General features: G+C 32.8%; 1 protein-coding gene across 1 annotated transcript in view; it reads left to right on the forward strand.

The window, feature by feature from the left end:
* The first annotated feature begins 10707 nt into the window (after positions 1–10707).
* The window catches only part of LOC118742384 (chitinase-like protein Idgf5), a 12637-nt gene continuing 10130 nt past the window's right edge, over positions 10708–13214 (forward strand). The window contains exon 1 of the mRNA XM_036474419.1: positions 10708–10871. Within this exon, the coding sequence (XP_036330312.1) occupies positions 10772–10871 (100 nt within the window). The 5' untranslated portion in view covers positions 10708–10771. The remainder of the gene's footprint in view (positions 10872–13214) is intronic.

Raw genomic sequence — 13214 nt, forward strand, 5'->3', positions numbered from 1 at the left:
ATTAGCATATTTTGAACGAATTCGGAATGTCTCAGGTGGAAAAGAAACCAACCTTTCTATAAGGAAACAATTATAGAAAAAGAATTTTCTTACACTGTATTCATGTCTCCGCCAGAAATTTGTGACGACATCATTTAAAAGCAGCTGAGGAGAATGACGACACTATTTAGTAGATGGCACATTCAACGAGCCAATGTGCCAAAATGCGGGTATAAACAATTATTGATTATTTAATATCGACACCGAGATCATATAAGTTAATTGATTGGTTTTCACACACTTTTGAAACACAAATTATATGCTTTTTTTTACTGCAGACAAGTTGTTGCCCCAAAACATAGCAGAAATCTTCCAATCAGGGCTGCCAACTATCCTTAGTTATGAGGTGCCATATTGAGGATAAAAAAGTGCCAAATAGAAAAATAAAAGTGCAAAAAAGGTGTCATTCCTTTTAATCATTCACATTTAGCAATAAAATAAAGCTACATTTTCCAAACAAAAGTGCAATGATAAAATAAGATAAACCAGTTCAATAGCCTTTATAAATTAGAAAATTTTAGTTGAGAAAAAGAAGTGCACCAAAGGATTTCACAAAAATGTATTGAAATTATATTTTTTTACAAAAGTGCCATTTTGGCACTTTGCGCCAAATTGAAAAATTAAGTGCCATTTGAAGTAAAATAGGGACAAATGGCACGGTTTGAGCCAAGTTGGCATCCCTTCTTCCAATAACTTACAAATATAAAAATGTGAAATATCGAGGGCTTGAGTTCATTAATACCCTCTATCTGCAATTTGCACAATAACTAATTAGTGATTTTAGAAACCATCTGGGACTTATTACCTGTCATTATATAAGGTAAAATTAACATCACTGATGACAGTTAAAGCTTAGGTGGATTTTTATATCAGAATCTCAAGTGAAAAGTGTGCAGATAGAGGGTATTATTGAATATAAGCCCTCGATGTTTAAAATATATAAAAATTTTATTTCAACGTATACAAAAAATAAATCTACATGCGTTACAGCACGGCGGGAGACGGTGAAGGGCTGGCCAGGGGGCCGGGGGGCTGCGGCGTAGCGTGCGCGGTTGGCGCGCCGGTCGTGCGCGGTGTAGCGCGCTGGTCGCGCGCGGTGTGGCGCGCTGACGCGGGCCGCCGCAAAGCTAAACAAATTTAATGTTTGAAAGGGAAATAATGTCAATGGATTTTATTTCGTTTTTAAGGGTGGGAAATAAGGTCAATTGACCTTATTTCCGTTGATCTTATTACCTGTCACCATTTAATTGACCAGGTAATCGTTTCAAAAGTTCTTCGATTAGGGTGATTAAACATTTTTTGACAGTCTTTTAATATGCTTCTTAAGTCAAGTTTATCACGCAGTTCATTAGCCACTTCTGTAAAATTATCGTGGAAAACTAAGTTTTGTATATTTTTATACCTGGAAAAAATTTATTTGTAGGGGAAAAAATCGCCAATGGCGATTTCCTAAATTTTACTCGCAAATATCCAAAAAAAATTTTCAAATTGGCGCGAAATCGCAGTATATCCATTCGCTCTCTCATACATATCAATACATACATACCTTTCAACGCTGTCGATATTTCACGCAAAACGGATGTCAAATTTATACTACACGGCACATCAAACTGTCCACCACCAACGTACATACTGACACTGCATTATCGACCTCCAATGACAACCACCACCTACCTACATATATTAAAATGCACAAGTGCCAAACTGGTTCGGTTCTAGAGAATTCTCTTTTGCATTCTAACCACTGGCGAATTTAACATTGCGATGTCCTACGAAGTGTCGATAGCCCCGCAGCATCCCTTTTTCTATACTTCTGACTGTCTGTCATAAAATCCACTGACGAAAAAAATAAAATAATTTTTTAAAACAGAGTCTGTTTGGGTTTTCCATGGTCTAATGTCTCTAGTTACATTTTCAGCAAGATGTTCTTTGTCTGAGTGTGTACCTAGCCAATATTGGTGATGGAATAATAAATACACTTTACTTTCAAAAAGGTGTATACAATGTACACAATGTACACAATATACACATATATGGTAGTGGCGGCCGCTGCACAGTGCTTCGTCCCCCATATAGTGAATCGCAAAATTAGGGGAGATTTCGCAGAAAAATGAAATTTGGTGTGCTGCTTTGGAATATGTAATTAAAGAAAAATTCGAGGTTCCGGCATTATCGGTGCAAGGCCATGACTACCTCTCATTCATCCTTAATTTTAAAAGCTTAATTTTAGCTACAATTATAACCAGAATAAAGCGAAAATTGGTAGCTGTCTGTGAAATTATGTCCATAAACTTTGCGCTAAATTTCGTTCTGTTTGGTCCAAAGACATGACTAGGAGTATCCCATACATCCCTTTTCTCAAAAACTAGATGTTAGCGACATTTGTGAACAGAATGTACTAAAAACTAATAATAACATATGAAGTTAAATTTTTTAACTCTTTGTCAAATTTTGTTTAATTTGGTATCAGGATATGACTATCTCCCTCATGAATTTTAGTTATTGAAAAAAATTTAGAATTTAATAAAATCTTTAAAAAGGATCATAAATAAATTTTTTTCCAAATGTAATTTATAATGTTGTCTTTTAAAATGTATATCTCAATATCTCAGGCCCAAAAAGTTTAAGCTTTTGCTTGGAATTCCTTATTTTGCTTATTCAGGGTTTCCAATCTTAATTTTAACGATCATGCTTATTTTGCTTATTTCAGTGTATAAAGATAAGTGCAGACCTCTTAAGTAAATGGTCAAGAAATAAATTTGGTGTGAATAGTAGTGTCCAAGGAGTTTTGGCATCTGATATTTTACAGTCTGCTGTCTAACATTTTCCTTACGAAATAATGGAACTTGTACTCATCACAAACAAACTTTAGCAAACGATAGTGGAAAGCGTAGCAAATTTCTTAAGAACTTCGTACTGCTTAAGAAAATTTGGCTCAATAAATTTTTCTTGACCATTTTTGGGCTTTTTTCAATTCGTCGAACTATAGAAATGTTTAAAAATAATAATATAACAAGCAATTTTTAGCAAAAAAAAAAACCGACGCCAACTCTCATATAAAAAAAAATATATATATATATATCTCTTGATCCGCTGATCGGATCTTAACCAGATTAGTATGGGACCACCTCTGAGACACTACCTTTCCGATGCAAAAAGAATTTTCGAAATCGTTTGACGTGGTCCAAAGTTATGCGGTAACATAAATAAAAAAAAAAAATAAAAAAAAATATTCCGACGAACTGATAACCTCCTCCTTTTTTGGAAGTCGGTTAAAAACAAATTTGGGTTTTATTAACCCGTGGCTTCAATTGCATTTCTGCTTGGATACAAAAATTTAAAACCAATGGTTCGTCTCTGCGGGAAGGCATTGGTGTTATAGAAGGGATTAAAATAATTTATCTCAAATGGAGAATAACGAATATTTAAAAAATTAAAACGACCAGCGCATACCTCCATTATTTGAGAACACCAAGCAAAAGTTATATTATGAAATATTCCAATTCTTGAACTGAATAAAGAAAAAAACATTAAACTGTACTTAGTTTTTGTTGCGATCATATTTATCAATGTTTAAGTGCTTATCTAAGAGCTTAAACTTGACTTTTTCGTGCTTATTTTCTTCGGCCCTGTTAATAACAAAGGCTTCTTCGGACAAACACAATAGAATAAAGTAATAATAAATAATAAAATTCTTAAAACGTTTTTTAAATTCTTATTACCTATTGACAAGTTGAAGTGTTCCAAAACATCACACCCATGTAACTGCTACACTGAGCCAAAAGCACAATGGTTTTTTCAACCAACTTATGGTTTGATTTTTTTCATGGTTAATACACCGATTGTAAGAAATGTGATACAAGTTGAACATTTGAAAACAATTTCGTATGTAAGGCAGTGGCTGAACGTGTAGAGGTGCTTGCTGTTATTTGTTGACTTCCAGCAGTACGAATGCCGTCAGCGCTTTACATAATTTATATTTTTTTGTGTTTTTGGTTTTTCTTTATCACTATCGCATCTGTGAAGTGCGGAATCAAATTAAACGACAAATAAAATTGACTCAAGTTGAACATTTAAAGACAAATTTATAAAGCGGCTGTAGCAGAGTGTGTAGAGATGCTTGCTGTTACTTGCTAATCCCGTCAAAATAACGCGTTGATATGATTATAAAAATGTTTGTTTTATATCTAGGAATTATGAAAAAGCACCTGTGAAGTGCAGAGTATAAACGTATTCAAACGAAAAAAAACGGCAACCAAACGTTTGGTTAATGTAAACAAAAGGGTGGTTAATATTACCAAATAATTGTTGAAAACATCAACCAAGGCATTGTTAATATTAACCAAAAATCAAGTCATTTCAAGTTTGAATTTGGTAATATTAGCAAATTTTGGGTTGATTTTTTGCTCAGTGTAGAACCTTATAAACCGTACTTGGCACGTAATACTGCCATAGTGAATTAAATATGAGTTTCTAGTAATATTTAGGAGCTACTTAAATGTTCTAACATTAACCGGGATTCCGCAGGATAAAAGTCTTAACATTATGCCAAAATTAGCACCAAGACATCTATCAATTCTCGTAGTTTCGTCTTGAATTTTATTTGTTTGGTGACACGAGATTTTTATATATTAGTTAATATTTTTTGTCTTTGTAAAATTAAAAAATTTATGTTTTTAAAATATACTAAATTCCCAATTTCCGGCAGAAAATTTTAATTTTTTTCTAATATTTATTAAGTCTCTGAACGAAGTATCTTTATGAAAAAGAAAAATTCGCCTACTTTAAGTCTGGAAAAATTTGTAAGAATTTAGGGTTTCCGCAAAACAAACTATTATTACTTCCCGCGTTTTCGTTATTGTTTGTCGCTATGAATTACACTCTACATTAAAACTAGGTTAATATTTGTTAGATTAAAAAAAATGAATAGCTTTATTTTTTCAATTTTAGCAATACTCTTTGTAACTTTTTCTTAAACTTAAGAAATATGGTTTAAAAAATGCATATAACTTTACAGTTCCGGCAGGAAAATCTAAACCTTCTTCACAGATTCTTGTAAGGCACTTCAAACGAACCAAAACAGTAAATAAAAAATTAGGCGCTCTTAAAATTTATTTATTTCACTCTACCAAACCTTAGCAATTTTGGGAATTCCAAAAAAAAACATCTCAAAAGTTTTCGATAGCACAACCAACTTTTCCATAAAAAACATTTATTAAAAATTATTGCTGTTTTTTTGTACGTATAGCAGTAAACTAAACTAATAACATTCAAACTAATACACTAAAAATTTAATTTTTGCTAATATTTTTTGTAACATAGTAAAAGTACAACAGTTTTACCTCAAAAATTTTCTGACTTTAGCGCCCTCTACTATTAACACAAAGAAGAGTTAGTAAATTAAACTTACAAATTTATTAAAGGTACAATGTTAGCTTTACAAAAATGTATATTACTTAAATATTCTAAGCACCAACACACTTTATTTTATTTTAATTTTGCCTATGGGACAAAGCACTGTGCGTTTTACCACTCGGCTACAGCGCACAGTGTAAGATTTTACCTAGCTAGCTGCTTTTAATTCTGTAATTCGAAAACTGTTGAAGATAGATTAATGAAATTTTGCACAAGGTACATTATAAGATAGGTGAAGCTTTTTACCAAAAATTTGTCATTTAGAGTTACTGTGACGCCACCCTATTATTTATATAACTGATATTTTTAAAAAGGCAAAAACTAAAATATTTAACCAACTACAAAGGCTAAAAGGCCCAAAATTGATATTTAGAATTGCCCTATAACAAGGAATTATAAACTGACAGAAATGGACTTAAAAATAAATATATGTATATGGGCTTAATTATGGGCTTGGAAAATATCGATAAAAAAGTCAAGTTGGATCAACAAAACTCCGTTATAAGTTCAATATTTCTTGCGAAAATACAAGAATTTGTCTCGGTCGAGATAAAATGCAAACGCCTAAAAAAAGAAAATTTCATCAAAATCTGCACTTTCGAACAGCTCAAATTGTGTTGTTTAAAGTCTAAGAATAGTGGCAAATAAACTGAGATACAAACTTTATCGAATAATAGCGGATAACGAGTTTGTGGGTCTAATGAAATTAATAAATTGCTAAAAAAAATTTAAGTTAGCGTCGTTTTACTTTAACATGAAATACTCAGTCTTAGTTTACTGAAATCCCAAAAATGTATATTCATTAAAAACAACATACCTAAAAAAATAAGACCAAACTGGTATTTTAGCAATTGTTGCATAAATCACATAACACCGAAAAATTAAACATTGCGATTCAGTTTCAAATACATATACAAGTTTAAATATTATTGCGCTTGGTAATTTTCCAATTTTTTGAAAAAAGGCGCGCAGCAGGCACCGAAGTACCAACTAAATGACAGTATTTTTTCAAACGTCCGTAAAGGTTTGGGTAAACAGTTTTCATTTCCTCCCAAGCGCAGATGATATTCTGCTTTAGTTCTAGGACTTAACAATATAACTAAAAACAGATTTAATCTTGTGGGTGGCCCAAATCATCATCATTTCGCTTTCGTTTGTTTACAAGAGATTTATGAGGGCCGCAGTGCACTAGCAGAATTACTTGGTTTAAAGTTGTGCGTTTTTCGCTACAGTACAATTACTGATATTGCCTATAAATACTTAATATTTCTATTATAATATCTTTTTCCATTTCCATTGAAGTTGTCTAGCAATATTTGTTTTATGACCGTTCAAGCATATAATACGTACAATTCCACCTTGTTTTTAGGTTTCATATTGGTTTGAGCGTTTTCCTTCCGTTACACCTGCTGAAGCTTGCATTCTGCGAAGAGTGTCATTTGCTTTAATACTTTTTTAAGCCACTTAACGATTACTTTACATTTTTCATTAATTGCATGTGCTTCAGGAATGGTCAGGGAGTTCTCCAAAACCAAATTAAGTGTGTGTGCAAAACGAGGGATATGCCGTTTCCTGCCAAACGTTTCATGAATAGCTTTTAAAGTATGAGTATTCTCGATCCGTTGTATACTATCTGGCATGGTGCATAGATAGCATAAATAGCATAATTGGATACTTTTGTTGTTGTTTCATGTGTTCAAACAACAAAAAAAAAATTATCCAATCATGTGTTCAAATAACCACAAAATTATTCAATCATGATATCTATGCACCATGCTAGGCAGTATGCAACAGATCGAGAATACCCCTAATATTTGAACATTCAAATGTAAAACTTCGTGCAGCTTGTGTGTGTAACGTTGCCACACTTATGCTGGATTTCCTCTAGGCATTAGGGGCCGGCTGTTCAATGTCTGATTAGCACATATCGGAGATCGAAGCTCCGTTTAAATTCAACAAATGCTTTATCAATCATATGTTATATGCTTGATGTCGAAAATGTCGATAATGATGTTTAACCGACAAGTAGTGGTAACCAGACATTGAACAACCGGCACTTGGGGCCGGTTACTCAAAGTCTGGTTAACACTAACTACAGGTTAAACATCGTTATCGACGTTACCGACTCCCTGTTGTATGTATGGAGTCGAAAACGTCGACAACGATGTTTAACCGCAGATTAATGTTAACCAGACACTGAGTAACCGGCCCTTAGTGTTAGTGTGGCCGGCACTGATTTACACCAGGGTTACCACTGAAAATCTTTCTTTCCTACCAAGAGCTGGTTCAAAAACCTACCAAAATGGCTTCTTTCCTCTCATTTATTTTATGGCCGGTACTGATTTACACCAGGGTTACCACTGAAAAACTTTCTTTCCTACCAAGAGCTGGTTCAAAAACCTACGAAAATGGCTTGTTTCCTCTAATTTCATTTATTCAAGAAAGCGGCGTTTGACAGCATTAAATACATTTATTTTTTCTGGTTTTTATACTTAAAATAAGATATCTAGCAAACAAAAAGATCAGAATAATAGCTACACTGCAAACAAAAATTGTGTAAATTTCCTAGTTAATAGGTAGGTTACTGATTTCCTACCTTATTATTCGCGAAATTACATGCTCGAATATTCAACGAATCGTTTGTTCAAATTTCGAACTTTTTAGAGTGTAATATAGCTGTTGTGGTGTGTGTAAATTTACTACGAAAGTGTGTACAAGCTACAAAATACACATCTGCTGTTTGATTTCACCCGTAAAATTGGGTAAAGCCGCAAACAAAAAGGATTTTTACACACGAAAATATGTAAACGAGAAAAATACGTATTCATCGTGTAAATTTACCAACAAATTTTAAAAATAAACAAAAATATACTCGATTTATAGGCGCATTTTTAAACAGATTTTTTATATCTAGCATAACAAACAAAAGTGGTGTGTGCTTTTAACCAGACCCACCTACCGGCATGTATTTCGACCCACTTAATCCGAGTCTGAGGTCCGTTTGACTTCTAAATCTCAAAATTACGAATAAATTGTGAAAAACCGAAAAAGAGGCAAACAACTCGCAGTTTATAGTTCTAATAAAGCCTTTGGAGTAAATGACGTGAAAAATCGTAGCGGCAAATAAAATCCCGTCATAAATTTTTTTATTGCTGATTTGCATACGTAGGTTTGCCAAATGTCCGGGTCTAGGAGCCTCCGGGCTTGGGAAAAAATCTGCGAACTGCGGGTTTGACATTGTTCGAGTTGCGGTTACTATGCGGAATATGACTAACAATAAGTGGTTTTTATTTTTGAATCGCTCTTCTAGTGACATTTAAAATAGTTTAACAACCTTTTCATTGTTGAAACTATTATCGATCCGCAACTGCATTTCAAAGAAAAACATCTCATTTAAAAACCTGCCTGTACACCCATCAATTCAATCACTAAATATTTAGATACCTAGTGGATAAGACTTTTTATACGAATGCACAGTTCAGAGAATTGCCGAAGGTAATTGGTAAAATTCTGCCTATACTAGTAAGCAACGAGGTTTTTAAATGCATGAGGGTAACATTGGTATTGCCAAAATTTGGCAGGCCTTTTCACAGTGCTGACAAAGTGATACATTACAACACTCCAGAGATGCTTTCTGTTTTATAAACAAAGAAACATACCAAAATTTTAAGCGTCCTACCATCCTAACAACGAAAAAAAACCTAACAATTTTGGTAGGAAAATTCCAAAACAACAACCCTGATTTACACCATTGTATGCTCTGAACTTGAGCAATTCTTGCGGCTGTTTGTAATTTTAGACAACTACAGAATTCATATTTTTCGAAAATATTTTTACGATTATTTAACAATTAAGCGATTTATAATCGATTAATGGAACAAAAAACTACGATGCATTTAATCGTAAATTTCACAAAAATAATCGATTAATTTAATAAAATGATTAATCGCTGCCATCCCTACATTTGCGCAACCATGGTTAGAGGCTAGTTTTCAACTAGGTTTCGCAAGTTAGACTTTTTCTTCTTGTGCGGTTTACAAATAAAAAAGACTGATGCTTTGTATTTTGACATCTTGGAATGCCCCCTATTTTACGTTTATAATCAGCAGAGGTGGGCACTACCACAAACAAGCGTTAGCTAAAAGTGAGAATGTGTTAGTGTCCCTAATTCATTTTGCATGCTGTCGCGTTATCATCGCGGGACACTAACACATTCTCACTTTTAGCTAACGCTTGTTTGTGGTAGTTCTCACCTCTGTTTATAATCAGGGATGCCGTTTGGATCTAAATAGATCCAATTGGATACATTTTTAGACGAATTTTTGCGGGATACTTATTTTTTCAAAATTAGATTTTCATTAATGACGTTTTCTAAATGTTATAAAAATGGCTACTTAAGCGTGAAATTAGAGCATTTTATTTTTTGTGAATGAAGCAATGAACATATGAAGATTTGTCGCAGAGCGCAAAATAACACATAAAATGTTTAAAATTGAGTAAATGTAAGCCCCTAATGTTTATTATTTGTAGGAAATATATTTTTAGTTTAAAAATTTTTGCAACTTTAAACATTTCGTGTGTATATTTTAAAGATCTCAAGTTCAAAATCGAATCCTGAACATCTTATACGTATGTATATTTATACAGATTCCTGTTGAAAAATATTTTTCAGTAGTAGTTTTATACACACTTTTCATAGTGTACAGGTACATATTAATTACTATTTTTTATACTTACTTTGCAAAATACTTATGTATAAAAGATGTAATTTATAAATTGAAATTACAAATGTTTGATTTTATGAAATATAAAAATATATATACACGTATTCCAAGTCCTTAGGACGGGTTAAATTATGTCTTTTTCTTCAAAATGTTTGGTTTTCTTACAAATTATGAGATGGATACGTAAAAAAAGAAAATTGGATACATTTGGATACATTTTTGGCTTGGTCGGTGATACATTTTCTTGGGACGGCGCGGCAACACTGTTTATAATCCTTGCTGGGCAACGGAATCGTTCTAATGTATGTAAGTATGCACGTATAGTACTGTGCACTTTGGGTATACATAAGTGTTTACATACGGATCTTAATACTGAGTACTTTGAGTCGGCACTGAGTACACGTATTAAAATAATGTTTAATATTGAGCACTTTTGACCGCTCACTATACATAGATATGTATGTACACGTTAGCTTATCAGAATAATGTATTGATAATTTCATTTCATTTAATTATGTTATTTGGTTTTCTTGAAAATGATTTTAGTTTGAGTTTTAAGTCTGAATTGTGCAGATCATTGTATTAGGAACAAAATGTTTAACGTTATATATTTTATAATACTTTTGTTCTTGGTATCGACACAATCGGCCAAAATGATTTGCTATTATGATTCGTCGAGCCATATTAGAGAAGGTAAGACATGCATACATACATACATATGCATTTATAAGTATAAGCACAAGCATAGTACATAAATTGCCACTCAGCAGAGTAGGTTCATCATGAATCTTATCTTTAACTGTTTGGTGCATCTACTACATAATTCTCAAATTGTATTTGTAAATGCAGTGTCAAAGCCAGTTCAACTCCCAAACATAAAAACAATGACATTAGCACTAACAATGGTTATATTGTGGCGTTTTAAATGATTGGGCAAAAAAGGATGATTTATTTCTTCGCCAGAACATTAAAGAGTAATATAAAACGAAAATAAATATTTTGCTTTTATTACTAGTTACTGCTTTATTGGCTCGCAATGGAATTTCGAAGGAACTTAAAATAGTGTAAGATTTGTTGTTTCAAAATCAGAAACAAAACACTTTTTGCCTTACACCCTGGACATTTTTCGCTGTGCCTAGGCCAAATTAACATCTCGTCTAGACCTGCGGTTCAGGAGTTCGCTGCAATATGCACCTTTTAATATATTTGATGACACTAATAAGGACGATTTACTATTGCTAGAGGTCGAAGCAACTACAGAAATACCCAATATTCCGTTTTTGACTGAGCGTAGTCATTGCGTTCGCACATACAAAAATTGTTAACAGTGATGACCAAGGAACGGATTTTTAGAATCTAAAAACCTATAAAAAATAATATAACGAAATAGGCTGGAAAAGGCAAAATAAAATAACGAAACGGGCAGGAAAAGGCACTAGAAATAGTAAAAAAAAGCAAAAGAAGGCACTAAAAGGACAAAAACTGAAAAATAACACTGGTTAACAGGAAAAATGTTCAACGGACGCCACTATCCAATTCCCATATAGAATTGCTCGCTGATTCCGAAAACTGAGTTAATTTTTTATTCTACACTGAGGAAAAAACGCATTGTAAAAATTAAAATTTTTTATTTGATTTTCGTTTAAAAATTAATTAATGAATTAATAAAATTTAAAGAAATATAATAGTGAATAAAATAGATACGATAACTATTTCATTTCAAACTTTGTTTGCATATTCACTATTTTATTATTCACATTTGAAGCTGCCTGTAAAAGTTATCAGCAATATTGAGCCCTAACCGCCAAAATAACGTAAGCGACAGATGCTCTAGGAATATTTCTGCATCAACAAGAAAATTTTGAAAAAAATGTCACTTACGTTATTTTGGCGGTTAGGGCTCGATATAATGAAGTAAAATACTTTACGTTATTTTAATATGTATTACAAAATCTCTTTGGGATTTGCTTAATATTAGTGCAAGTGCACCATTCACTATTTGTAAACAATTGTAGTACTTACACTATTATTATTTTCGCGAGTAAGTTTGTGTGCCAAAAAGAGAAAAAAAGATTTTTCTAACAGGTTAAAGGATTGTCTATCCAAGGGTGCAGTTATCGAATAAGAGTATATGTGGCTAAATGCCAGAGATGAAATGGCCTCTTGGAATATAAACTTTAGGTGCACTGCAATTCACTATCACTTTCACCAAGCCACCATTTTTTACTTGGTTTGGATTTTATGGAAATTGCCTTTTTTGTTGCTAAAGAGATAGAGCATATTCGATTAAGAATGTCCACGATTTAGTTTTCACTGATTCCGTATACACACATTTGATGTTGCTTTTATTTGCCTTTTTTGAGATATCTGCCTTTGCCTATTGTATCTTTAAAAAAGTGATTAAAGCAAGGAATAAGCCCTTATTCCTGATAATATAAAATTTTCAAACGTTCCATATTTAAATTGGGCGCCACTTGTATCAAATCACTTCGATCTCACGTTTAGTACATTCAAAGCTGTGTTAAAGCCGGTTCTGTTACAAAAAAATCTAGTTGATAATGAAGAAAATTGATGGATAAATAAAGAAGTAATAAGTGGTCATATGAAATTGCGCAGGAAAAATGAGCAGGAAAGAATGTTACTCATACGCCATGTACACCTGAAAACATCTCTAACAGCCAGTTTCACCAGATTCGTTTAAGTGGAAATTAACTTTAATTTAATTTTTTATTTAATTCTCATTTAAATTACTTTCAGTTTCATTAAGCTATTTATTTAAGTGAGCAAAAAGTGGTTGTAAACAGACTAGGCCAGCGAAAGCTTTCATTTGTACTGAGAGCTTTTGAAAGCTTTGGCACGCTGTGTTGTAAAAGCAGGGCTGGTATACAAGTAAGCAGCAGATACACAATGATCAGGTGATTAAACGTGTAACACCTCTGAGTTTAGTTATCCAGACTTAATTTTTATTTAAGTGAAGAGCATAGGTCACTTAAATCAAAATTAAAAACAAATTAAAATGGATTGGTGAAACCAAAA

This window comes from Rhagoletis pomonella, unplaced genomic scaffold (genome assembly GCF_013731165.1).
Source record: "Rhagoletis pomonella isolate Grant_MI unplaced genomic scaffold, Rhpom_1.0 Rhpom_scaffold_00007, whole genome shotgun sequence".
Lineage (NCBI taxonomy): Eukaryota > Metazoa > Arthropoda > Insecta > Diptera > Tephritidae > Rhagoletis > Rhagoletis pomonella.